The sequence below is a fragment of the Rattus norvegicus genome, chromosome 7, assembly GCF_036323735.1.
Source record: "Rattus norvegicus strain BN/NHsdMcwi chromosome 7, GRCr8, whole genome shotgun sequence".
NCBI lineage: Eukaryota > Metazoa > Chordata > Mammalia > Rodentia > Muridae > Rattus > Rattus norvegicus.
In genome coordinates this window covers 100410250-100436728 of record NC_086025.1, presented here as the reverse complement: position 1 = coordinate 100436728, position 26479 = coordinate 100410250, and the positions used below count along the sequence as shown (strand labels likewise).

At 43.1% G+C, this 26479-nt stretch overlaps 2 protein-coding genes across 5 annotated transcripts in view; one reads left to right on the top strand and one right to left on the bottom strand.

Moving 5' to 3' along the window:
* Positions 1 to 13262, top strand: part of Sla (src-like adaptor) — a 50374-nt gene extending 37112 nt beyond the window's left edge. For 2 of the 3 annotated variants that reach the window (XM_039079357.2, XM_063263691.1), the window contains 6 exons: positions 331 to 430; positions 1673 to 1759; positions 4256 to 4359; positions 7022 to 7153; positions 10405 to 10552; positions 11391 to 13262. In XM_039079357.2, the coding sequence (XP_038935285.1) occupies positions 331 to 430; positions 1673 to 1759; positions 4256 to 4359; positions 7022 to 7153; positions 10405 to 10552; positions 11391 to 11604 (785 nt within the window). In that variant the 3' untranslated portion in view covers positions 11605 to 13262. The remainder of the gene's footprint in view (positions 1 to 330; positions 431 to 1672; positions 1760 to 4255; positions 4360 to 7021; positions 7154 to 10404; positions 10553 to 11390) is intronic. The other variant, NM_178097.3, reaches the window with a different exon arrangement.
* Tg (thyroglobulin) overlaps positions 1 to 26479 on the bottom strand; it is a 184898-nt gene that overhangs the window by 55518 nt on the left and 102901 nt on the right. For both annotated transcript variants that reach the window (NM_030988.2, NM_001270783.1), the window contains one exon: positions 25203 to 25405. In NM_030988.2, coding sequence (NP_112250.2) covers positions 25203 to 25405 — 203 coding nt within the window. The remainder of the gene's footprint in view (positions 1 to 25202; positions 25406 to 26479) is intronic.

Below are 26479 nucleotides of genomic sequence, written 5' to 3'. Positions count from 1 at the left end.
CACTGGGCAAGTGAAAGAGTTTTACACACACAAGCTAGGAGGCTCCAGAGCAGTAGCTCTTACCCTTCCTAAAACTGCAACCCCTTAATACAGTTCCTCAGGTTGTAGGAACCTGCACCCATAAAATTATTTTGTTGTTACTTCATAACTGTAATTTTGCTACTGCTGTGAATCATAATGTAAGTATCTGACATGCAGGATATCTGATCTGTGCCAAGACTCGCAGGTTGAGAACCACTATTTTAGAGGGAAACCCCAACAGCTTTGTTTCTCTCTATTCCCTATTGCTTCCTGTACCTTGTCAGTAAAAGCTTCCTTTTTGCTTCCTAGGACTTGAAAGTGACTTTCTGGCTGTGTTGAATGACTACCCGTCTCCTGACATCAGCCCCCCAATATTCCGGAGGGGAGAGAAACTTCGTGTGATTTCTGAGTGAGTGAGCCTCTCAAAACATGCATAATCCCCTAAACATGACTAATCCATCAGATTCCCAGATGCAGTCAGTTGTCCAGTTCTACACAGGTGCTGGTTCTGTGAGGTGAGAAATTTGGCCCCTGCTGTCACCTGTCCTCCCAGGACCTTACAGCCACCAGTGGCATCCTCTGAATATGCAGGGTGATGTTATTCACTAGGGCATGCTGGGAAGGAGGAGCAGAATCCAAAAGCACTGTAAGTGATAACAGCAGTGCCTGCTTTCCAGCCATTGTCTTTAAGTATGGTTTTGAACTGCCTATAGCACAAGCTATGAGCTCTGTGTCCTTTGATTTAGAGTCTCATTGATGTAGACAAGCAAACGGATGTTTGGTTATACTTGAGGGAATAAAACAGCACAGGAAGCTTTTGTTTTTGAAATTCTTCAATCGTGCATATCAGTTGAGGAACTGAGCTGTTGGTCCCCCAGGGGTAGCAATGTCAGCATGTGAACAGGTTCCCTGATGAACATATAACTTATGATGAAGGATGTCTGCTGGGTATACAGGTTTTAAAAACTAAATTTTGGGGTTGGGGAGATAGTTATATTGGTAGAAAGCTTGCTGTGTAAGCATGGGGACCTGAAGTCAACCCTCAGAATACCCCCGCCAAAAGTTGGGCATGGTAGCACACACCTATAATCTCAGTATTGAGAAGAAAGACAAGCCTGCCTGCTGGCCAGACAGCCTAGCCTGCTTAGCAACTTGCAAGCTAGTGAGAGGTGCTGTCACTAAAATAAAGTTGGGGTCAGTGTCATGGCTCAGCATGTAAAGCTGCTAGGGGCACAAGCCTGGTGACCTAAGTCTGATCCCCAGACCCATGTAAAGATGAAAGGAGAGGAGTGACTAACTACACAGTGTTGTCCTTTCACTTTTTATGCATACTGTGCTAAGCACTTGCCCCATCCCAACATTATTCATACACACACACACACACACACACACACACATACACACACATACACACACATACACACACACGCACACACACCACACACACACACACACACACACACACACACACACACACACACACACACACACAGAGGAATCCTGAATTTTCAATTGGAGAAATGCAGTTCTAAATGGTGATGACAGATCTTGAAAGAGGAGTGTCCCAAATGGCAGTGAGCTAGTTTGATGACTACATCTTTGGTTTTGCCATTGACATGTGTGTATTTCCCTTTCTGCTTCATCCTGACAGTGAAGGGGGCTGGTGGAAAGCCATTTCTCTCAGCACCGGCCGGGAAAGTTACATTCCAGGGATATGTGTGGCCAGAGTGTATCATGGGTGAGTATATATCTGAACAATACGATTCAGCCATGATGGGTATGGGTGACTCAGGTGATAAAGAGTGGAAAGAAAGGGACAGTTTTACCCCATCTCGGGGATAAGCCTTCCCACTTTCTGGGACTTGATTCCCCAGCAGTAAAATGTAGCAAGTTGGACCTCCTTGCTCTGACATAGGACTCCTGTCATACTTCAGTGATCCAGGACTATGTCTAGAAAACGCCCTGGTTCAGGGGCTAAAAGACAGTCTTTGTGGGTTCAAATCTTGCCTCTGTCACTTCCAGACAATGAGATTACAGACAAGCTTCTCAGCTCTGTGTATCCTCAGTTGTTCACCCATCACAGTGTAGGATGATGGGGTTAATGGTACAGACTAGCACTGCTGAAGTGGAGGTCCCAGAAGAATGAGGTGGGTGCTGGGCAGTATAAGGAACACACTTCTCTCAGTCTTGGCTGTGCTCCCTCGATAAAGGCAGCCACTGGCAGAGGAGCTGCCAGCACTAAGCTCCTTATTCTTGCAGCTAGGCAAGGGACTCATGGCCTCCAGGGAGGCTTCAGTGAGCATTGGGTAATGCCAAACTAACACTCAGGCTTCCCTTCTGCAATGAAGGGGTCTTAGCTATATGACTTAGCCTTGCCAGTATGCAGGCTCCTCCTATGTCAAGATACCAAGGAAAAACCACAGCTAGGTCATGCATAGCAGAGAGGAAGCATAGAGCAAAACAACTGTCACTGTTCAAGTGGTAAAGAACCTGACAGACTCCACAAGCTCCTACTGGGAAAGTGACATTTGTGCTCTTGATTTCACTATTGGTAATCTTAATCACTTGTGCTCACAATGGCGAAGGTGAACAGGGGTGGTTGCTATGGGAGTCATGTGCAGTGAGATTGGAGTTAAACATTGCTTAAAACCAGTGACTTGCTCATTCCTCAACTACTCACACCATGTTCCTTCAAATGAAGGCATAGAGCAGTTGTAGGAGCTGAGGTGGTGGGAAGCCAGATGACTAACATAACCTTGGCCCTATCGTCCATCAAATAGATGTAGTGCACTTCCAAGACACAAAAATGGAAAGCAGAAAGCACACTGGAATGTCTAATTATGCATATCCCCTCAGAATGCACAATTTTACTCTCTCAACTGATGATAACATGGAAAAACTACCCAATCAGTCTGGTCCTCAGGGCCCTCTTTTGGGCCCAAGGGCAAGTTTTACCTGTTTAGGAAATCTAGGTGAAGATACGTCTTCACATGCTTAATGCAGTAGCAATAGAATAAGAAATTCATAGCCCTACATGGGTCTTGATACTGTTTTATTTTCACAGCTATGAATAGGGCTTTATGAAGGGCTTGGGTGTACAAATATTTGCCATATACATTAAAACTAATACACTGTGTGTTTTGTTGTACTTGGGAAGAGCTGGATAATTTGTAAGGAGGGCATATCGTGGCTCTAACAAGGGAAGTGATCACGGTGCTGAACCGCGGGAAGTGGAAGCACTGCCGCACCTGTGGTGTGCTGGATCCCGTGGCTCAGGAGGGCTTAGCCTGTGTGCTTTCACCGCAGCCTGTGTGTGCCTTTATAAATAATGCTGGGAACGAGACCGAAGTGTTTCTGTTCTCCACAGCCTGAATTAGACCTGAGGAAGAACAGACAGTGTCCTTTCTCTAAACTACAGTACCTGTTAAATGAGGCATATACTGTCCACCTACTATCAACATTTTTCCCCCTTGGCAGGAAGCAGGCAGAGCTCAATATGAAAAGGGATCAGAGGCCATTGAATTTGGAAACAAGTTACTTTGATATAGAGTGTCCTACTATGAGTACCCTGTGAGTCCTGTTCTGTGAAAGTTGTCCTCCCAGCTGTGTTGGCCCACTGTGTAGTGTAGCACTTGTCCATTCTCATTGTTATGTGAAAATAGTGAGAAACATAAAACATACATTGATGATTATGCTTAAACATGAAGAGCATCCTTATGAAAGAGTGCTACTTCGCCAGGAGCAAGACCATACTGCACCTCTCTCCTTCCCCATGTCCACTCTGTCATTCCCAAACCTCCACCAAGTACATCCTCGATGCCCTACACACCATAAGGTAACACAACAGTGCAATGTTTGGAGTGTTGCCTTAGTAGAATGTACAGAACAGCGCCACATAGTGTACCCACCTGATATCATAAGATCAGGCCCTGCTCTAGTCAGTGCCGAGAAACAGGGCAAGAAACCCCATATATAGTACATATTCTTAGTCATTCCTTATGAATCACTGCACACAAATGACTACTTAGAGCACTTTGAAAGACTGCAGAATGAGTGAGTGAATGAATGAGTGAATGAATGAATGAATGAATGAATGAAACAAACAACAATTGAATTCCCTTATCTGTGTAATTTTGGCAGCTTTCTGGTCACTGGCCTTTGACTTTGTGTTTACTTTAGAGTTAGCAAGTCTTGATTTCTTGTGGCCACTAAAGGCTTTCCTCTTTACTCTTAGCTGGCTGTTTGAAGGGCTGGGCAGGGACAAGGCTGAAGAACTGCTGCAGCTGCCAGACACAAAGATTGGTAGCTTCATGATTCGAGAGAGTGAAACAAAGAAAGGTGAGCTTTTTTTTTTTCTTTTGGTTGTTGTTTAACATTTGGCGGTACAGCCCATGTAGCTCTCAACTCCCTTGCTATGGATCTATTCCTCTTTCCCCACATGCATGTAAATAGACCCGGGCCTGTGGTCATCTCCCTGGTGTCACACCCACCCTGAGACAGGAGGATAAGGATAGGGCAAGCCATAGTTCCATTAACTGAGAGTAGACATGATCACAGGCCTGGGCAGCATCTTGTCACACAGACTATGGCACTAGAACAGGCCTGGTCTGTGCTCACCAGCTCTGTTCCTGGGCTGACTGTTTACATCTCCGAACTCAGTTTGCTTATTAGTGAAGTCATAGTGAGACTGAAATGGTGTGCACATGGTATTCTTGTATTCTTGCTGTGCACAGGCCCTTGACAGCAGTTACTTCTGGGCTGGGGTAAAATAGGGCATCTCGGAACATAAGAACAAGCAGGTGCTTGTAAACTCACAGAGATCTTTATCATGATTTCCTGTGTCAGTAAAAAGAGAAACAACAAAGCTCTTGTCTCCCTCCAAGCCTGGGGGTAGTGGCAGCCTCTCTTACAGGCTGGATTCTTCACCTTGTCACAGTATTAGTCTGAGGAATTACTTACTCCCTTGTCTATATGCTCCCAGGGTTTTAAGAAACAGGACCCAGCCACTTCACACTACCCTCTCATGCCCAGTACACTCCTCTTTTTCCAACCCAGGGTACCCACTGTAAAGAGCTACTTCATAGAAAATTTATAGGATGGAAATGGATAAGAATAACTTACAAATAGCCACCAGAAAAAGTCTCTTGTAGAGTATAGGAATAATTTATATATATACACATATGTGTGTATATATCTATATCTATATCTATATATACTTTATATACACATAATAAACATAACACACATATTAGACTATGGATAACTGAACTAGTTGTTTCTCTTTTTATTATTTATTGACATTTTAAATGTTTTTTTAGGTTTCTTTTTTAGATTATCATGCAATTACATTATTTCTCTTTCCCTTTCTTCCCTCCAAACCCTCACATGGTCTTTCAAATTTATGGTCTCTTTTCAGTAATTGTCATTATGTGTACTTGTATGTGTGTACAAACATATCCCTAAATACCTATGTGCAATTTGCTCCTACTGTGTGACATTATTTGTACGTATGCTTTGGGGGATGAGCACTGAGTATTAGACAGTCTTTGCAGGGGAAGACTATTTCTCCTATACCCAGCATCCTTCGGTTGCCTGTATTTCTTTGTCTAGGATTGAGGCCTTTGTAAATAGAGGAAACAGATTCAAGTTCTCAGCCTATTTCTCATTCACAAGACAGAAAACAAGGTATCTATGAGTTTTCCTCAGAACCTATTAAGGACTGGAGGCACATAATACCAGGGATGTCACTCTACTCTGGGGAAGCAGGGATTGTAATATGTAACCATAGAGGTCCCAGAGCAACTTTTCTCTTTAAAGCCTGTATATCTATGAGCAAACAGAGACAGAAACCATACTTAGGTTCCAAGGATATCCACAAACAAACAGAAGAGTCAAAGCTTCCAAAGTTGACATGAACAAGGGGATAGAGGACCCAGAGCATCACAGCTCTTGCCCAAATCACCCCATCTTCAGTCCTGCACAGGGTAGAGCCAAGTAGATGACCCCTCCCATTGGCTTTGCACAGTTCTTATGATTTTTCTGCTTGCCAATTCAGACTTGTCTGCCACACTTCTAGTTCTTGCTAACGTGACAAGAAGTCACATAGTGAGTGATTCCAAAACTAGGACTGAAGAGCTTTTCAGGGTAGTCAGGAAGCTGAGGCTGAGGCCTGTACCCAGGGATGCCATCTCCAGTGAGGTGACTCTGGACACATATGACTGCAGGCTTCTGAGATTCCATGTCTGCCTCTCTACAATATTTTAGGACAGTCTTTCAGGCCTTTACTGACAGCACAGACCAAGTGGGAGCAGTATCACCCCCTCTCACTGCCTCCAGAGTGAGCCACTTCAGGAAAGCCAAAGGATGGATCAGGGGACAGAGGGACTCAAACATGATTTAAAACCAATGGTATTACTTTCCACTTGGGGACACCAAGGCTACATGAGATGATGGTACCTGCCAGTGAATTCTTTTTCACTGATGATGCTGAAAGGGAAGTCATTCTTTCACAGATTTCTCCATGACTTAGAACACAACCACTTGTTTCTAAGAAAATCTGGTTTAAATTGAGGAGCAGGGAGCATAAAGGGTGAAGAACAATGGGCTACCTTTCCTAGCACATGGTATGGTGACACTGGGGTACGCAGGCTGGAGGGACAGCAGTTAAAAATGTCTCATCATGGGTTGGGGATTTGGCTCAGTGGTAGAGCACTTGCCTAGCAAGCGCAAGGCCCTGGGTTCGGTCCCCAGCTCCAAAAAAAAGAAAAGAAAAAAAATGTCTCATTATGCATTTGGGAAGGGTTCAAGGGCTACCAGCACTGTATCTTCTCTAAACAAATGCACAGAATCTCAGAATTTACCTCAAAAAGGGTAAGCTTCCCTCTTGGCTGGCCAAGTCACATGTGAGCTGACCTAAATGATGGGGCTAAAGCAACCTGTTAACCTTATGTGGAACCCTATGGCTACCTCCCCGCCCTGATCCCTGCTGTCCCCTTTGCAGGTTTCTACTCACTGTCAGTAAGGCACAGGCAGGTGAAGCATTACCGCATCTTCCGCCTGCCCAACAACTGGTACTACATCTCACCAAGGCTCACTTTCCAGTGCCTAGAAGACCTGGTGACTCATTATTCTGGTAAGAGATAGTGGAGGTCAGTGGGGTGAGGCCTGTGTGTTGCTGCATGGCAGTATTTGGTAAGTGGCACAGGTCACTGAGAAAAGCCATGGATTTTATCCTACCCTTGTTGTCATCTTCATATACTAGTTCACTTCCTCAGGCTAAATGGCCACCTGTGCATGTTTCCTGGATAGCAGAATGTCCTCTCAACATAAACAAAACATACAAGGATGCTCTGTGTTCACAACCACAGTTGTATACTATAGACACTTTGCCACTCTGTAAGGTGTTTGTGTAGGGACACTTTTCAACCTTAAAGGCCAATGTCTCCCCACTTTTATGAGGCAGCCAAAGCAGTAGAATGAGCAGCCATTTACCTATCCCTAAAGTATGCTGCTGCCTTTCCCTCCCCATCACTCCAGTCAGTTAATGGTGGTCTTGTCTATGTTCGACAACAAGCTCCCAGAAGAGAAATATGTCTCCCAGGCTGACCAAGATGAGGAGAATCCCCAAGATGTTAGAGCATCACATAACTTGTGGGAATAAAGTGGTATTAGTAGGAGGTATTTTAGACCGAGGAGCCCCAAATACCAGCTCTCTTGTTAGAATTAAGGATAGGAGGGAATAGCGATTAACTAGGTTCCCAAAGATGGACTCTTGGGATGGGATATAGAAACCCTCCGTCTCTCATGTCTGCTGGGTGGCCCTTGTGGAAAGGGGCTGTGTGACTCTTCCTGTCTCATTTTATTCCTGTGCAAAGAAGATGCTAATTGTTCTGATCTGTCAGGGGCACAGTGAAAACTTTGGGGGCTGGAATTCAGAAAGTGTTGAACTTTCTAGTCTTCTACTTGGCCACGAGCACCTACAGAATGTCAATTGCTTTCCGTCAACCCCTTCTTCCTCAGCTCCACTGCCCAGTTGGAGAGAGGAAAAAAAGTCACATTGTTTTGCTAACTTCTCCCTACCCCTTCAAGATGCTTGATCTTGTACTGGGAACCCCACTTACAAACTTAGGATTTGGGGTCTTTAGCCAAAGAAGCAAGGGGCATTTCAAGAAGGCAGGAACCCTGAACCCATAGATGACACTTTTGACCTACAAGAAAACAGCAGATATTGAGCAATGGCTTCTGGGATACGCAGATGTGTGCTCAAACTAGGTTGTGAGGGATATTGAGTAAGGCCTTGACCTCTTGCTCCCTAAAGGTGGTAGGTACAGCCTCTTTTGGGGCGTTTCATGTCTGCTGAACACAATAGTCCTTTTGCCATGCCTAGCATTCTGACAGGTGCAAAATAATTTCAAGTATCACTTCTTAATGCTAGTAGCTTGCTAAAAATGAAAGAGGAAGGGAGTCCTAGACTTCAACTGCCTATGTCTAAAGGTTGTTTGTGGTATTTAACTTTTAATAACAATCATACAAGGAGCTTACTGACCATAAATTTTGCATAGACAATAGCAAACATAAAGTTGATGCTACCCACTAGAGCTCTCATCCTCAGGAAACCACATACTGCTGGGCTAGGCATACCTACCTCCACCTGAGCTTCTGGACTACAGCAAGAACATTAAACTGGTGCAGCGTCTTAAGTGACATTAAGCTAGTTCCTTCCTGAAAGACACTTCTAACAATTGTATGGGTTGAAGGGCTACAACCAGAGGTTCAACTCCTGTCAAACTGGAGAGGGCCTGGGAACCCAAATGCTTTCTGTATCTTGTCTCAGATCTCACTGGGAAAATGGCTTCAAGAACAGAGTTGCTGTGACCAGGGTAAATGAGATGGTGTATAACAGCCAAAATGCAGGGCAGGTTTATGTATTTTCAGTCAAAGCCATGCACTGCTTTTGGCATGTGTTACTGGTTCCAAGTCAGTAGGGCAGGACTCTTGCTCCCATTTCCATGGTGTTTTGGTCCATATCCTAAGTATAAAGCTACTAACTACACAAAGTTTAGATAGACCTCCCCCCCCCCCAATGACATAAACTGGGCGAGGGGCTCAGCCTTTGGCTCATGATGACTGAGTGGCTTTGTTTACTCAGTGTAAACAATGTGTGTAGATCTAAAACACAGCACTCTCAGAATCCATCCTGCCATGTAGTAGAGCTGCAATGTCTCTAAGCTTTATGTCTGTGGTATGTCCTCCCTCGCTATCTGCGAATACATTGAACATCTAGCCCAACAAGTCAGTGTTTCAGGTGATTCTTCAGACAATTTCCTTTTATTATTGGGCAAGGACAGCCCAGAGATGCACAGATCAGATGAAAATGGCAGCCAGGGATGTAGATGCTATCTAAACATAGGTGGTCTGAAGCAAAGGCACCTGTGTCCTGACGGAGACATGCTGTATGTTTAGCATCTCGGGCCTCTGGGTCTCCCCAGGGCTGAGGATAGGGCTGAGACCTTTGACCTTAGTAAAGAGGCACTGACTCCTTAGACCTGAGGTGCCTGGGACAATAGCATCTGTGTTCTCATGATGCATGGGACAGAAGAGCTTGGAACTCATGGGAGTCATATCCTGCTGCTCTGGGAGAGATGAAGCCTTACAGGCCTTACAGGTGGTGGTGGAGAAACAGTGGTCATACCTCATTTTAATTTTGCTCCTACAGAGTGTGTAGGGTCAGAGGTTTTCCTTAGGCTTATATCACCCACTTTCTCTGTCTTGCCTTTTGACTTTTGCTTTCTCCTCCCCCTTCCTGTATTTTTTATATTGTTTCTGCTTTTTACCTGTTTCCTCCTTCATTCTATTCTCTCAACCTTTTCCTCCTTCTCTAACTTCTTTTTTCCTTGCTTTATTTGTATTCCTGCTGTGAACACTATGTATGCTTTGGAGGTGCCTGTGCTGCAGTCTATGGCTCCATTCTCTGGCCCATCCATGTACAGTTACATTAAAGTATACCCCGTATGAAGTCTCTGCTCTCAAATGGGTCTCTGCCTACTATTCTTTTCGGTTTTCTCTTTCCCTCCCTTTTGCAACTTGGGAGAGCAAGTCTCAGAGATGCCTGAGGCAACTCAGCGTTAGATCAAAGCTGTGACACAAACCCAAATTTGATTAACTCTGATCTCTCATCTGTTTTCTGTCCACATAGATATAAGACTAAAGTTTATATCCTTCAGTACATAGAAACATTGGTGAACCCCTGTGGTACTTTACATCTTGGCCTCAGTTTTCCCATAACAACAACCAGGGGCCTGTACTGTTCTGGGTCTCTGTTTTGTTCCCCACACTGCCTATGTCATGCCTGGATGCCTGACTATTGTGAATTTCCATTCACAGAGGTGGCTGATGGTCTATGCTGTGTGCTTACCACACCCTGCCTGGCACAGAACACACCTGCTCCAACAGCTCAGCCATCACCTTGCACCAGTCCTGGTTCACCTGTCACCTTGCGCCAGAAGACCTTTGACTGGAAGAGGGTATCCAGGTGCGTGCGTGGGTGTATGCATGTGCATGTACCTGTGTGTGTGCTCCTTATAAACACATACTAGCACCAGGTAGTAGGTGATCTTGGAACAAGAAAAGTTATGAGTAAGCACCTGGCACTACTGATACCCCTGTGGGCACCTGTGAATACAGCTTTGGTGTCACATAGCATATAGTATCTTTAGTTTTCAGGACCTTCCAACATTGCCAAAATTCATTTTCAATGGGAATACCACATTTTTATTTTTAACAGAACAACAGCCTGTTCTTTCTGATTATTAGAATTTGAGACAGTAACCCATAAATAAATCTAAAATAAATTTAATATTTAATCTATTTACAAAGCTTAAACATTCCACTCAAATCTTAAGGTAATTCATTCTCTGAGAAAGGAAGAAATACTTCCACTAGTTTTTCTACTTATTTCATCAGGAGCTATTGAGTTTCCAGGTGTGTGTATATGTGGGTTGTAATCAGTGGGTATCTTATTAATTGGTCATAGACCGAGGTACCCCCATCAGTTAATTTAAAGCAAATCACAGATAAGAATTTCCTGAGACATGAATGAAACAGTCATTTTTTATAAATACCATAAAGAAAGTTCATTAAGGTTTATCATAGAAAGCTTAGGCATCATGAAGAAACAGTGGCTTAAGAATTAAACAGCCTACAAATGAAAGAAATGAAATTAAAACCAGCTAGAGAAAACCTAACTTCCTCTCCCTCTTTCTCCCCTTCCTCTTCTGTCTTTCCCATCTGTTCACATTCTTTGTCCCCATTGCCTACTCTGTCGAAACCCCTCTCTTTTTTCCACTTTCTCTGTATCTTTCAACACACAGTTTGCAGGAAGGTCCAGAGGGAGCAGAGAACCCACTCAGAGTGGACGAATCCCTTTTCAGCTATGGTCTTCGGGAAAGCATCGCATCCTACCTGTCCCTGACAGGGGATGACAGCAGCAACTTCGACCGGAAGAAGAAGAGTCTCTCCTTAATATACAGTGGGAGCAAACGCAAGAGTTCCCTTTTTTCAGCACCCCAATACTTTGAAGATTAATGCCCTGGCTGGTACACAAAAGACAAAGGCCTTGACTGCCACCTGAGGCTTTATGGAGGTCAGAGTTCCTCCTTGGTTACCTCAGGTCTTCCAGGAATCAAGGGAAATCACAAAGACTGTCTTTAAATACTGATCAGAGAAACTCCTCCCTGTTGTCTAAACAGTATTTCAGAGCTACATCATGTTTGAATCATGATGAAATGGGGCAGTACTTCAAAGAACTGTACATGTATGAGTGTGTGTATGTAGAACAGAATACTCTTGCAGGAGGATTAGAAGACTGATTCCAGTTCCCAGTCCAAATGTTCCTTCTCTGAGACTCCATCGAGAGAATCTATCTGAGAAAGAACATGAGAAAGATGGCCTTCTTAGATCTCCAGAATGACCTCTACCTGGAGCAAAACTACCTTTATCGGTCCAATGAGACCTTTAGGGTGTGTCTCTTCTCTTTCTAAAGGACCAGTGACACTAAACAATATTCAGTGGGGCTTATAGCTCTGAGCCAAGTGGAATATTCAGCATTCAGGGGTACCAAAGCCATGTGAACAGGAGTAGATAGATGGCCATGCTAAGTCACAGGAGAGTATAGGGTAGTGAGGGACCAAACAGGAGAGCAAGAAGGCAGCTCTACTGCAAAAACTTATCAGACAGTTTTGACTCATCCAGCTGCCAAGGTTCTGTGTTCTAGAACCCCCACTGCTCATGCCTATCAGAAGATGCCTGGGTGAAATACTGTGCTGAGGTCAAATGGTAATAAATGAGGCTCGTCTAATGAATAGAATTCCTTAATGCTGGGATTCAATGGGTCAGAGAGATAAGCAGAACAACAAGATGTAACTGTGAATATGAAACAGGAGGAACCCTCAGAGTTACAATGGGCTGAGGACAAGTGAGGGTTACCCAGGTGCTCTGTTCCCATGGATCGACAAGGAATACAAGGCTTGTTGGATCAAGTAGATTAGAATGTATAGTTGTTTGTTTGTTTGTTTGTTGTTGTTTTGTTTTACTTTTTAAGGAAACTGGTTAGCTTTAGAGAATTAATTTATCCTATAATATTTTCCTGTAAGAAGGGCTGGCATCTGCATGAATAAGAATGCTCCTTTTTGGGAAAGGGGGGCTGGAGAAGCTGGATGCTGCCATATACGATTGTGAGAGAAAATCCACAGGGCACTCAGGAAAGAGAAGCCTCCATCCTGTCTTCCACCTATAGCGTGCTGGAATGGAAGACAGGATAGCCATGGTTCATTCCTCCCTGTTTATCACAACAATTCTTGGTAAGAGAAATATAGGTGGGGTTTGTCATCCATTGTGCGCATTCCATATACTTGGGCTCAGCTTGCGGATGACACAAGCATATGCCTTGACATGACATCATATATTGACAGATCCAGTGGTTTTATACCTAGAGGTCTCCGAGTTCTTTCCGAAGGCTATTTCAAAGACACTGGTCAGTGTGTGAGAAACAAATGTTACACAAGGTCAGTGACTTCTTCTATGAGACCATGACCTCTGGCTTCTGATGTGTCTCTGTTTGCTATCTTCTGTTGTGGTTAATGTGATTGAAATATTGAGTAGCACTTGGGGGTACTTCTAAGTCGGAAGCATTACATTTTGCCTAATCATGTATTTATTCCTGATTAAAGTAAAACTAATACTTATTTAAGCTTGGATGAATGACCTATGGGTTGAGAAGCATAAAAATGTCTCTCGGGGGCTTATAGCTGTTGGTTTTCAATGAAGATGTCAACTGGAAGGACACACACAAAGGTCAGCAGGAGATACTCTTTTGACTCAGGGTCTCCATCTCACTTCCTGTGAGTAAAGACAGGAGGGATCAAGAGGGGAAGTGGATTTCTTAAGATCACCATGATAACTATCTTTACATTATTTCTGGTATTTGAGCTACTCAGTCTCCTGAGAATTTCTTTCCACAAACATTATCTGGACACCTGTTCAACTTAACTGTGGAGGCTTGGGGCTGTGGAGGTCTCCAATGTCACAGAGCAGGATGCCCTTAACAAAAACACACTTTCTGAGGAAGAGAGGTGTGCAGAAAATATCAGCTTCTGTGCAACTGTGACTTTTTAGATGGATGCTGAGGCAGGAGCAAGAGACGGCTACACAAAGATTTAGGAAGCACAGCCCAGGCCACAGGTCAGCACACAGACCCTGTAGGCCCAGGCAAGTCTGTATCTTAAAGCCTCCAAAAGATCAAAGGGCTGCATGGCTGAGCCTGAAGGTCTGCAGCAATTGAAGTATCATCCAGACATCCAGTGGGAAGAGTACAAACCCTGAAAGGGTGGAGCTTAACTTGGCTGTGGGAGGAAAGCAGCTCTGGGAAGGGTGTAAGTAGAGAGTAATAATGTTCGCTAAGTCTGGATGTGAGGTAGAAGGTGGCTGTTGGAAATTCTAGCATCATATTAAGACTAAAGGTGCATAGCCTAAACATAAAGAGGGTTCCAAAGAAAGGGTAGAGTCTGTCCAGTTCCAGGTCCACACTCTACATGGACGGTGTGTCCCTGTCTGGAATACAATTCTGTGGAGGAAGGCCCAGGTGCATTTATGAGACATTTCCTATCGTGGGATTCAGGTGATACTGATTAATGTGGACCTATTTTCAGGGAGAGAAATGAATACAAGGAAAATTTTTGCTACATGTTGAAGCAAAAGGAAATGTAAGATGAGAATTGATTATATAGTACTTCTTACAGGAATAGCAGAGTAGGGAGAAGACAGACAGATTTGATACCTGAAAATGATACATTTTTTTATTATATTAAACAACCATATGCATTGTAGGCTACCTTGAAGGAGGATAAGAAAAAAAATTCCATGAATCTAAATTCTTAAAGAGCTCTTGAGTAAAGAGTAACACTGTTCAGAAAAGGAAGAGCTTGGAGACATTTCAAAATGTCTGAGGTGTTGCTGAGAACACGGCAAGAGGAGATGTTATTGCTTCAAGTACAGTATGTTTCAGAACCAAAGACCGAGACACACTCCATCTTTGGTGGTTTCCAGTTTTTCAGACAAACTCAGCTGTGGACTGGAGAGCTCAGAGAAGGTGACCCAGTCCACAGGCACAGTAAAGCAAAGGGCAGGTGTCAGGAATTTACTTCTAAATATAGACATAATGTAATTTTACAGAAAAATGTAATAGGTAACATTTAATTGATGAGGTGAATATGCAAAGCCTTAGTCAACACAATCAAGAAAGATGGAGAATAAAATTGAGTCCAGTGAGTCTCAAGGGTGAGGACCATCAGCACATCACGGACCAACAGGGTCCTTCCTTTCTCTCATCCCTCTAATATCTACACTCTCCCATTGCTCAAACTCAGCCCTACTGATGAGGATTAGTTCATGTTGGGGTGGTAGAGAAGCTTTTATAAGATACCACTGCCCTGAGTATAATACACTGTCCTACTTAAGGTTTCTACTGCTGTGAAGAGGTAAAATGACCAGAACAACTCTTATAAATGGAAGAATTTAACTGGGGCTGGCTTACAGTTCAGAGGTTTGCTGTTTATCATCATAGTGGGAAGCAGAGCAGCATGCAGGCAGACATGGTGGTGGAGAGGAAATGATAATTCTACAACGAGATCCACAGGCAGCAGGAAGAGAGAATGAGTCTTGGCTCACTTCTGAAACCTCAAAGCCAACTCTCAATGACACACTTTTCCAAAAATGCCATATCTACTCCCTCCTAATCCTTTGAAATACTGTCACTCTCTGTGAGCTTATGTGGACATTTTCATTCAAACTATCACAGACACCCAGCTTCTCATCTTATAGAATGCCCTGAAAATGGAAGGTATTGGCTCTGTCCTCTGAGCTCTTATGGTGCTGGGTCTCCATGTCACTCCAAGACTTTGTTCCATCAGTGCAAAACTAAGTTCATGTACCCAGCAGGTGAGACATTCAAAACAATGCTCGAGCTAGGAACCTTTCTGAATCATCTTGTTCCTAAACACATGTATCAAGCAACTGGAAAACACCACAGAAACTAATATACCACTCATACAGCCATCAAACTATGGCAGGCTAAGGATCTCAACTCAGGATTACACAGACTTCCATGGAAAACCTATTTAAATCCCTGTGAAAAAAATCTAAGAACATTCAAATATTACATTCATAGTTCTGCTATCAGCCTAATGCATGGATGAAGACTAGACATTATAATGATATACACCTATCATGAAAATCAATAGATTAAATTCTATGAAGTAACACTCAAATTCCCAGGAGAATTTAAAAAAATCAATTAAGACATTCTAAAGATTGTACAGAGATATCTATGCTCAAGACTGGCCAGACCAATTTAGAATGAGATGAGCTAGAGAACACTCCCACTGTGTGACAGGCATCAGTCACAGGCAACTCTATGAGACCGTGTCAGCATCCTCTCACCCTCCTGGAAGTTGGTTGTGGACTCCAAATCAGAGGCGATGCTAAATGCCAAGAGTTTAGTAAGATAATTAAAATCCTGAAAGAATTAGTGCATTTGGATATGGTAGAATGAGAATCACACTTGTTAGGAAATAACAATGTAAAATCTGGCAGGACATTGAAGAGATGGCTAAGTGATTAGGAGCAGTTTCTGTTCTCCAGAGAACCTGGGATCCACTTTTAGAGCTTATGCTCTGGCTCACAGTTATCCATAACTCTAGTTCTAGGGGTTCTAATACCCTCTTCTGACCTCTGCAGGCAATGTGCATATAGGCAAAATACCCATACACTCAAAATAATATTTTTTAAAAAATCAGGCTAAATGCCTCAAAGCTTATAACTATGTTATCTTGTTGCTAGTGGAAACTTCTCCCTACACTGAGAAATGGGCAAAGCTTGGGGCCTTGAAAGAGATTTCCAGTGATCTAACATACACTATCCACTGAGGATAAATATGCCTACAGGGGTGTCGGATCTTTTGACAATGCTCCATGATGTCATCTACAAAGGTGTTGGGCCACTTCCATAGCTGTCCTTGGACATATATAGCCTATAAGCTTGCGGTTTGGCACAGCAGGGCACTTTATAGGATTTGTGATGGCCATGGTCACATAGAAATAGAACAGGGAAGGGTATAGATTCAGCTGGTTTCCAGAGACTGGAGCTGACTAAGGGTACATCCAAAAATCCTGGGTGAATGTTGAGGCAGTGCAGGAAAATTTCCTACTGTCAAGCACAGAGCTCACAGCCTCATCTCTCTCCCTGGAAACCTGGTCTAAGTCAGCTCTGTGAAATGTGTGGCTATACCAAGCTGATTTCTTTTCAAACCTGACCCAGGGCAGGTAAGCTATCCTGGGAATTTTTCGATTGTTGAAATGGATTCCGTTGGAATTGGAGGTAGTAAGGGAATATTGGGCAGTAGAATTAAATATACTGATTTTATGCTAAACATATAAGGTGAAGGGTTTTGCACAAGGATCATTATCCAGGCCCACCTAGTCTTAGTTTGACTACTTTTTAGTACATCTTGTTTGTTTGTTTGTTTGTTTGTTTGTTGGTTGGTTGGTTGGATGGTTGGTTGGCTGGCTAGCTGGTTTTTGAGACAACTTTTTACTGTGTAGCCCAGGCTATCCTGGAACTCACTCTGTAAACCAGACTGGCCTTGAATTCAGAAAGATCCACCTGCCTCTGCTTCCCAATTATTGGGGCTAAAGGTATGTGAAACCCCATTTAGATGCTGAGAAAACTCCATTACCAGAGGAGCAGCATTGTAATGAGGGATGTCGGATGACTTGGATTTAGATCTTGACCCCTCATGAAGTTTCTTCTCTGCTATGTGTACTTTGGCAAGTTGCTGAAATTCTCTAAGCCTCAGATTCCTTATTTTAAGCTAGAAAGTAAAATAAAGACCCTGTGCCAGTCAGTGGGAGGCATCTGAGATAAGATAATGAAATTTTTGTCAAGTACAGGACACTAAATATAGCCTAGTAAACATCAGCACAGCAGCTTCTCTGGATGGATGTGTCAACAGTCCCCAAACCAGGGTTTGCAGAGAGCACTAGATCTTAATCAGGAATAAAAACCAGAAGCTCCCACATCAGTTGGTAAAGAACACTGTAAGAGCCATGAATGTATTGAAGCATTTCTATTTGCTCAGTTCCAAATAAGCTCACAGAATCCCAAGGACTTCTGGGAGTGGTTGTAAAAGCTGCTTCCAAATGTGTAAAACAGACGGAGAGGTTATTTTTAAATGCACTGCCATTTGTTTCTAACATTCCCCAAACACTTAAAACTCCACAAAGTAAAGTCTGCCTTCTGGGTCCAATGAAGGCATTCAAGCATCTCTAGGTCCTTTAAAGGGTCTGGTTACTGACAGAGGCTTGGAGGAATACCTCCAGGATCAACCTAGAGCCCAAAGACTGAGTTTAACACCAAGAACCGGAAGATACGCTCCAAGTTCTCACCACTTGAATATGCTTCAAAATGGAACCAAGATGCAAGAAGCATAAGAAAAGTATGGCAGGAAGGATCTGGCTCACAGCGAACCCTGGGTGCCTAAAAACACCAGATCACCTGCTTATTCACTTGCACACTGGCTGCCTGTGTCCATTCCAAAGCTCCTGTTCACTGTTGGGTGTGCTGAACCAGGCACCTGCAGCCTGTGGGGAAGGTACACTAGCTACTCTCCTCCAGACACAAGGCGTTAGCGGAGGCTCATCTGCTCCTGAGAATAATCAGTTTCCTGTGGAAATCAGGACAGGTGCTGTAAAGGAAAGATTTGGGCAACACACACCATAGAAAAAACTTAGTTCTGAGACAAAAGTCTGGAAGGTATTTTTAAATGATGAATGGGTAGGGGAAAAGGATGGGGGTGTTCTTTGTGAATAAAAATATATGTACATGTGTGGAAAAGCCCCAAGGAATGGAAAATCCCCTACAGCTCAAAGAGAGAAACAGAAAGGCAAGTGGCTCTTCTTTCTGTCAGGGACAGTGACAATACCATAAAACATCAGTTATGACCAAGCAATGACATTTTCCTCCCTCAAAATAAAAGGTGTGGCTCTCAGAAGGGCTAAATAAGGCTGGAGTACATAGTTATCTGATTTAAAATTCCTAGCGAAAGCAGGTCTATGCAGGGTTAGGCTCAAGTCTTTGGTTTAAATGATCCTTCTTCTTCCCTTCTTTCTGTGTGCATGTGTATGTAAATGTGTGTGTATTCATGCTACTGTATGTGCAGGTACAATTGTGTGCATGTACATGTGGAAGCCAGAGGAAAACCATGGATGTCATTCCTTAAGCACAAATCATTAGTTTTTGTTGTGTATTATAATTGTGTGAAATATTACACAAGTATGGTTTTGCCAAGTAAACTAGGTTGGCCAATGAGACTCAGAGATAGGGCTGTCTCCTCCACCCCAGTGCTGGGAATATAAGCATATACTGCCATATCCAACTTACTTACATGATTCAGATTTTACGGATGTTTAAACAAATGCTCTGAATTTCATTGCCTGAGTCGTTTCTCGAATACCTCGATCCTTCTTAGCTTGGATTACTGGAGGCCTCCTTACTATTTCTAAGCCTGAAATACCCATGTCTCAAACTGTTTTCTTATTCAGTTCTAAGGGAAGCTTTCCAAGATAGGATCTCAAGCCAGTTTCCTGCCTTCCTTAAAAGCCTCAGATGGGGAAATTAAAGACTTCTTAGAATTTAATGAAAATGAAGGTACAACATGCCCAAACTTATGGGACACAATGAAAGCTGTGCTAAGAGGAAAGCTCATAGCTCTGAGTGCCTGCAGAAAGAAACAGGAGAGAGCATATGTCAGCAGCTTGACAGCACACCTAAAAGCTCTAGAACAAAAAGAAGCAAATACACCCAGGAGGAGTAGAAGGCAGGAAATAATCAAACTCAGAGCTGAAATCAACCAAGTAGAAACAAAAAGGACCATAGAAAGAATCAACAGAACCAAAAGTTGGTTCTTTGAGAAAATCAACAAGATAGATAAACCCTTAGCCAGACTAACGAGAGGACACAGAGAGTGTTTCCAAATTAACAAAATCAGAAATGAAAAGGGAAACATAACTACAGATTCAGAGGAAATTCAAAAAATCATCAGATCTTACTATAAAAGCCTATATTCAACAAAACTTGAAAATCTGCAGGAAATGGACAATTTCCTAGACAGATACCAGGTACCGAAGTTAAATCAGGAACAGATAAACCAGTTAAACAACCCCATAACTCCTAAGGAAATAGAAGCAGTCATTAAAGGTCTCCCAACCAAAAAGAGCCCAGGTCCAGACAGACTTAGTGCAGAATTCTATCAGACCTTCATAGAAGACCTCATACCAAGATTATCCAAACTATTCCACAAAATTGAAACAGATGGATACCTTCTACGAAGCCACAATTACTCTTATACCTAAACCACACAAAGACCCAACGAAGAAAGAGAACTTCAGACCAATTTCCCTTATGAATATCGACGCAAAAATATTCAATAAAATTCTGGCAAACCGAATCCAAGAGCACATCAAAACAATCATCCAACATGATCAAGTAGGCTTCATCCCAGGCATGCAGGGATGGTTTAATATACGGAAAACCATCAATGTGATCCATTATATAAACAAACTGAAAGAACAAAACCACATGATCATTTCATTACATGCTGAGAAAGCATTTGACAAAATTCAACACCCCTTCATGATAAAAGTCCTGGAAAGAATAGGAATTCAAGGCCCATACCTAAACCTAGTAAAAGCCATATACAGCAAACCAGTTGCTAACATTAAACTAAATGGAGAGAAACTTGAAGCAATCCCACTAAAATCAGGGACTAAACAAGGCTGCCCACTCTCTCCCTACTTATTCAATATAGTTCTTCAAGTTCTAGCCAGAGCAATCAGGCAACAAAAGGAAATCAAGGGGATTCAGAGTGGTAAAGAAGAAGTCAAAATATCACTATTTGCAGATGATATGATAGTATATTTAAGTGATCCCAAAAGTTCCACCAGAGAACTACTAAAGCTGATAAACAACTTCAGCAAAGTGGCTGGGTATAAAATTAACTCAAATCAGTAGCCTTCCTCTACACAAAAGAGAAACAAGCCGAGAAAGAAATTAGGGAAACGACACCCTTCATAATAGACCCAAATAATATAAAGTACCTCGGTGTGACTTTAACCAAGCAAGTAAAAGATCTGTACAATAAGAACTTCAAGACTCTGAAGAAAGAAATTGAAGACCTCAGAAGATGGAAAGATCTCCCATGCTCATGGATTGGCAGGATTAATATAGTAAAAATGGCCATTTTACCAAAAGCGATCTACAGATTCAATGCAATCCCCATCAAAATACCAATCCAATTCTTCAAAGAGTTAGAAAGAACAATTTGCAAATTCATCAGGAATAACAAAAAACCCAGGATAGCTAAAACTATTCTCAACAATAAAAGGACTTCAGGGGTTATCACTATCCCTGAACTCAAGCAATATTACAGAGCAATAGTGATAAAAACTGCATGGTATTGGTACAGAGACAGACAGATAGTCCAATGGAACAGAATTGAAGACCCAGAAATGAACCCACAAACCTAAGGGCACCTGATTTTTGACAAAGGAGCCAAAACCATTCAATGGAAAAGAGATAGCATTTTCAGCAAATGGTGCTGGTTCAACTGGAGGTCAACATGTAGAAGAATGCAAATCGATCCATGCTTATCACCCTGTACAAAGCTTAAGTCCAAGTGGATCAAGGACCTCCACATCAAACCAGATACACTTAAACTAATAGAAGAAAAACTAGGGCAGCATCTCGAACACACGGGCACTGGAAAAAATTTCCTGAACAAAACACCAATGGCTTATGCTCTAAGATCAAGAATCGACAAATGGGATCTCATAAAACTGCAAAGCTTCTGTAAGGCAAAGGACACTGTGGTTAGGACAAAACGGCAACCAACAGATTGGGAAAAGATCTTTACCAATCCTACAACAGATAGAGGCCTTATATCCAAAATATACAAAGAACTCAAGAAGTTAGACTGCAGGGAGACAAATAACCCTATTAAAAAATGGTGTTCAGAGCTGAACAAAGAATTCACAGCTGAGGAATGCCGAATGGCTGAGAAACACCTAAAGAAATGTTCAACATCTTTAGTCATAAGGGAAATGCAAATCAAAACAACCCTGAGATTTCACCTCACACCAGTGAGAATGGCTAAGATCAAAAACTCAGGTGACAACAAATGCTGGTGAGGATGTGGAGAAAGAGGAACACTTGTCCATTGTTGGTGGGATTGCAGACTGGTACAAGCATTCTGGAAATCAGTCTGGAGGTTCCTCAGAAAATTGGACATTGAACTACCTGAGGATCCAGCTATACCTCTCTTGGGCATATACCCACAAGATGCCCCCACATATAAAAAAGACACGTGCTCCACTATGTTCATAGCAGCCTTATTTATAATAGCCAGAAGCTGGAAAGAACCCAGATGCCCTTCAACAGAGGAATGGATACAGAAAATGTGGTACATCTACACAATGGAATATTACTCAGCTATCAAAAACAATGCCTTTATGAAATTCATAGACAAATGGTTGGAATTGGAAAATATCATCCTGAGTGAGGTAACCCAATCACAGAAAAACACACATGGTATGCACTCATTGATAAGTGGCTATTAGCCCAAATGCTTGAATTACCCTAGATGCATAGAACACATGAAACTCAAGACGGATGATCAAAATGTTAATGATTCACTCCTTCTTTAAAAGGGGGAACAAGAATACCCTTGGCAGGGAATAGAGAGGCAAAGATTAAAGCAGAGACAGAAGGAACACCCATTCAGAGCCTGCCCCACATGTGGCCCATCCATATACAGCCACCCAATTAGACAAGATGGATGAAGCAAAGAAGTGCAGGCCGACAGGAGCCGGATGTAGATCTCTCCTGAGAGACACAGCCAGAATACAGCAAATACATAGGCGAATGCCAGCAGCAAACCACTGAACTGAGAATAGGACCCCCGCTGAAGGAATCAGAGAAATAACTGGAAGATCTTGAAGGGGCTCGAGACCCCTTATGAACAACAATGCCAAGCAACTAGAGCTTCCAGGGACTAAGCCACGACCTAGAGACTATACATGGACTGACCCTGGACTCTGCCCTCATAGGTAACAATGAATATCCTAGTAAGATCACCAGTGGAAGGGGAAGTCCTTGGTCCTGGTATGACTGAATCCTCAGTGAATGTGATTTTGGGGGGGAGGGCGGCAATGGGGGGAGGGTTGGGAGGGGAGCACCGATAAAGAAGGGGAGGGGGAGGGATTAGGGGGATGTTTGCCCGGAAACCGGGAAAGGAAATAACATTCGAAATGTAAATAAGAAATACTCAAGTTAATAAAAAAAAATGAAACAAAACAAAACAAAAAAGCCTCAGATGGGGGTTGGGTATTTAGCTCAGTGGTAGAGCGCTTGCCTAGGAAGCGCAAGGCCCTGTGTTCCGTCCCCAGCTCCAAAAAAAAAAAAAAAAAAAAAAAGAAAGAAAAAAGCTTCAGATATATGGCTTGGTCCTAGAAGTACTGTAGCCAAAAGGAGAATAATGGGTGTCCATTGACAGATGAATAGATGTGTACACACACTGGTCTATCCCCACTATAGAATACTTTTCACATCTAGAATACATTTATAAAATGTACTATATTCTTGGTGAAACTCAGAGATGGTATGCTACATGAAATACAGAAATCATGAACACCCTGTGATTTCACCAACATGAAGTCCTACAGTAGAGTAAGTCAATAGGAAGGAGAAGAGAGTCTTTCAGTGGCTTTTTGGATAAGAAAGTATGGGGCTCACATTCAGTGGGTTCTGAGTATTTGTGTAAGAAGATAAAAATAATTCTGGCACTAGATAGCAAGAATGGTCATCTGAACTTCAGAACATGTATTAAAAATCCATAAAATTTGAATCATAATTTAAAAGTAGGATATGGTACTATATGCTTATACTCCCATCTCTGTGAAGGAGACAACTCCATCCCTGAGTCTCACTGGCAAACCTACTTCATTTGGCAAGACCAAGTCTTGGAATGTCCTTAGTGCCGTTGATCAGATGCTTACAAATGGCTAGGATCATAAAAGGAGACAAGCAAATAACTGAATAAATGCACAAGAAAACCCTTGGGTATTTTTCATACACAGAAGAAAAACTTAAGCTACACACTAATCAGGCACTACTGCAGACACTGTCCGCACACTGCCACTGTCACCAAGGCTCTGCCAGTGGTCGCTGCTTCGACGGCCTTTAGCTTTTCATTCAGATATTCCCCGCAGAGCCATGATATTTCATACTGTTACCATCCCTTATCCTTGTCAGGGGCTTCTTTTCAAATGCCTCATGATCCTTGTGTATGTTGTGTCTCCTGCCCTGAAACCCACAAGCCTCCTGTGAACTGTGGTGTGCCTGATTTATCATGGTACTCCAGTATCTAATACAGTGCTGTTGACCAGCCAGATGCTCTATACAAGCAGAGGCTAGTCAGTGTCAGAATAGCTCCTGATTTATCCAATTAGGTAATTTCTTCCTTCTTGTCACCATCATCAGTGAATCATTAGCAGCAGCAGCAGCAGCAGCAGCAGCAGCATCAGCAACAGCAGCAGCACCACTCCCACTTAGCAGGCATCTCAGACAAATCCTGAGTAGTGAGTTTTCTTCACTGACAAGAACATTTAACTCCAATAAGAACAAAATGCGAATGCTTCACTCCTTCTTTAAAAGGGGAACAAGAATACCCTTGGCAGGGAATAGGGAGGCAAAGTTTAGAACAGAGGCAGAAGGAACACCCATTCAGAGCCTGCCCCACATGTGGCCCATACACATACAGCCACCCAATTAGATAATATGGATGAAGCAAAGAAGTGCAGGCTGACAGGAGCGGGATGTAGATCGCTCCTGAGAGACACAGCCAGAATACAGCAAATACAGAGACGAATGCCAGCAGCAAACCACTGAATTGAGAATGGGAACCCCGTTGAAGGAATCAGAGAAAGAACTGAAAGAGCTTGAAGGGGCTTGAGACCCCATATGAACAACAATGCCAAGCAACCAGAGCTTCCAGGGACTAAGCTACTACCCAAAGTCTGTACATGGACTGACTCTGGGCTCCAACCTCATAGATAGCAATGAATAGCCTAGTAAGAGCACCAGTGGAAGGGCAAGCCCTTGGTCCTGCCAAGACTGAACCCCCAGTGAATGTGATTGTTGGGGGGAGGGCGGTAATGGGGGGAGGATGGGGAGGGGAACACCCATAGATAAGGGTAAGGGGAGGGGTTAGGGGGATGTTGGCCCAGAAACCAGGAAAGGTAATAATAATCGAAATGTAAATAAGAAATACCCAAGTTAATAAAGATGAAGAAAAAGAATCCTGGGAGTAGCGATACTCGCCACGGAGAAACTTCCTTCTGAGAGAAAAGCTGTCAGGAAGCCTTTTGACCTCCTGCACCACACATGCTTGGAGTGATAGCCAGATCAGGAATAATGATAGCATGAGGAATGAGAGAAGACCAACAACAACTGCAGTCAGCTAATCTCCAAACCAGGGAGATCGTTGAGTAGTATTGAAAGTAAGCCATGCCACTCACCATAAGCAGAGCCTTCCTGAAGAGCTGGAGTCTGGTAGGTCTGGTGATGAGAAGGTGTATGCTGGCCACATCAGCCCCACCACGGTCTGCTGCCAGTGTCACACGTTGAGGGTCCCCACCAAATGCTCCAATGTGGGTCTGCACCCATGTTAGAGCTGCCACTTGGTCCAGTAGCCCCCAGTTGCCAGCTACTTCATCAGAGCCTACAAAAAGAAGGATGTCATTAGCCTGTGTGTCCTAACAGCTTTAGGTATTACAATTACAGTGCTATGTCAGACACAAGGCTCCTTGTGGGGGCTTGAGCTCTTATCCACTCAGGCAGTACCATAAGCTACCAACACAGGTGGGGACATTTTGAAGATCTTGGGTTTTGGAATCAAACTTAACCTGACTTGTCTTTGAGCTTTGGACTGACTATCCAGGAGACTGGAAAAATCTCCACTCTCTAGTCATGGCTTTCCCATCTGTCAGAGGCAGGCCGATGGGAAGAAGTGGTATGCAGAGCAGAGGTTATGCATGTTCAGTTCCAGTCCAGAAAAGGCCATGATTCCCACTTGACAGCTTAGATCCCACTTCAGGTGTATTCATCAAACAGAGGATATACCATGCTGTTGAAGGGAAAACAGTCTTTCTTATACCTAATCTTTCATGGCTTTAGAAGTGTGCCACTGAACCCATGTCTCTTCCCTATATCACAGAATTTAATAACTATTTGTTGAAGATGCAGCACCATATTAAATGAAATTACATGGACACACACAAAATAACAAAAAAGATATACATCTCCTTAGCTCTTTTCAGACACTACAGTGTTCTTTAGTTGTTTCATGATGCAATAACAGAGTCTCCCTGTTGGTTTACTGCACTGTTTGGTCTTCCAGTATCAGACTGTGAACATTAGGCTTCACTCTGGTATCATCCAGAGTTCACACACACCTTGGCTTCTCTGACTCTGCCTTTAGAAGCTGTCAGCTTGGCATGCTCTAGGATTCCTAGTACAGTAGTCTCTGGGTACAAACGTGAGCAAGTTTCTAGGTTAGCTCAGTTGAGGTGGGGAAGCCACACTGAATGAAGGTGGTGCCATCCCATTAGCTGGGCTCCTGAGCTGAGTGAAAAGGAGAAAATGATCAGAGCCCCAGTGCTCACACCTCTCTATGTCCTGATAGCAGGGACAGTGTTATCAGCTACTATATGTTCTTGCCCTCATGATGAGGTATACTGTCAAAATGTGAGAGTGAGCCAGAGAAAACTCCAGCTTCTTTAAGGTGCTTTGGTCA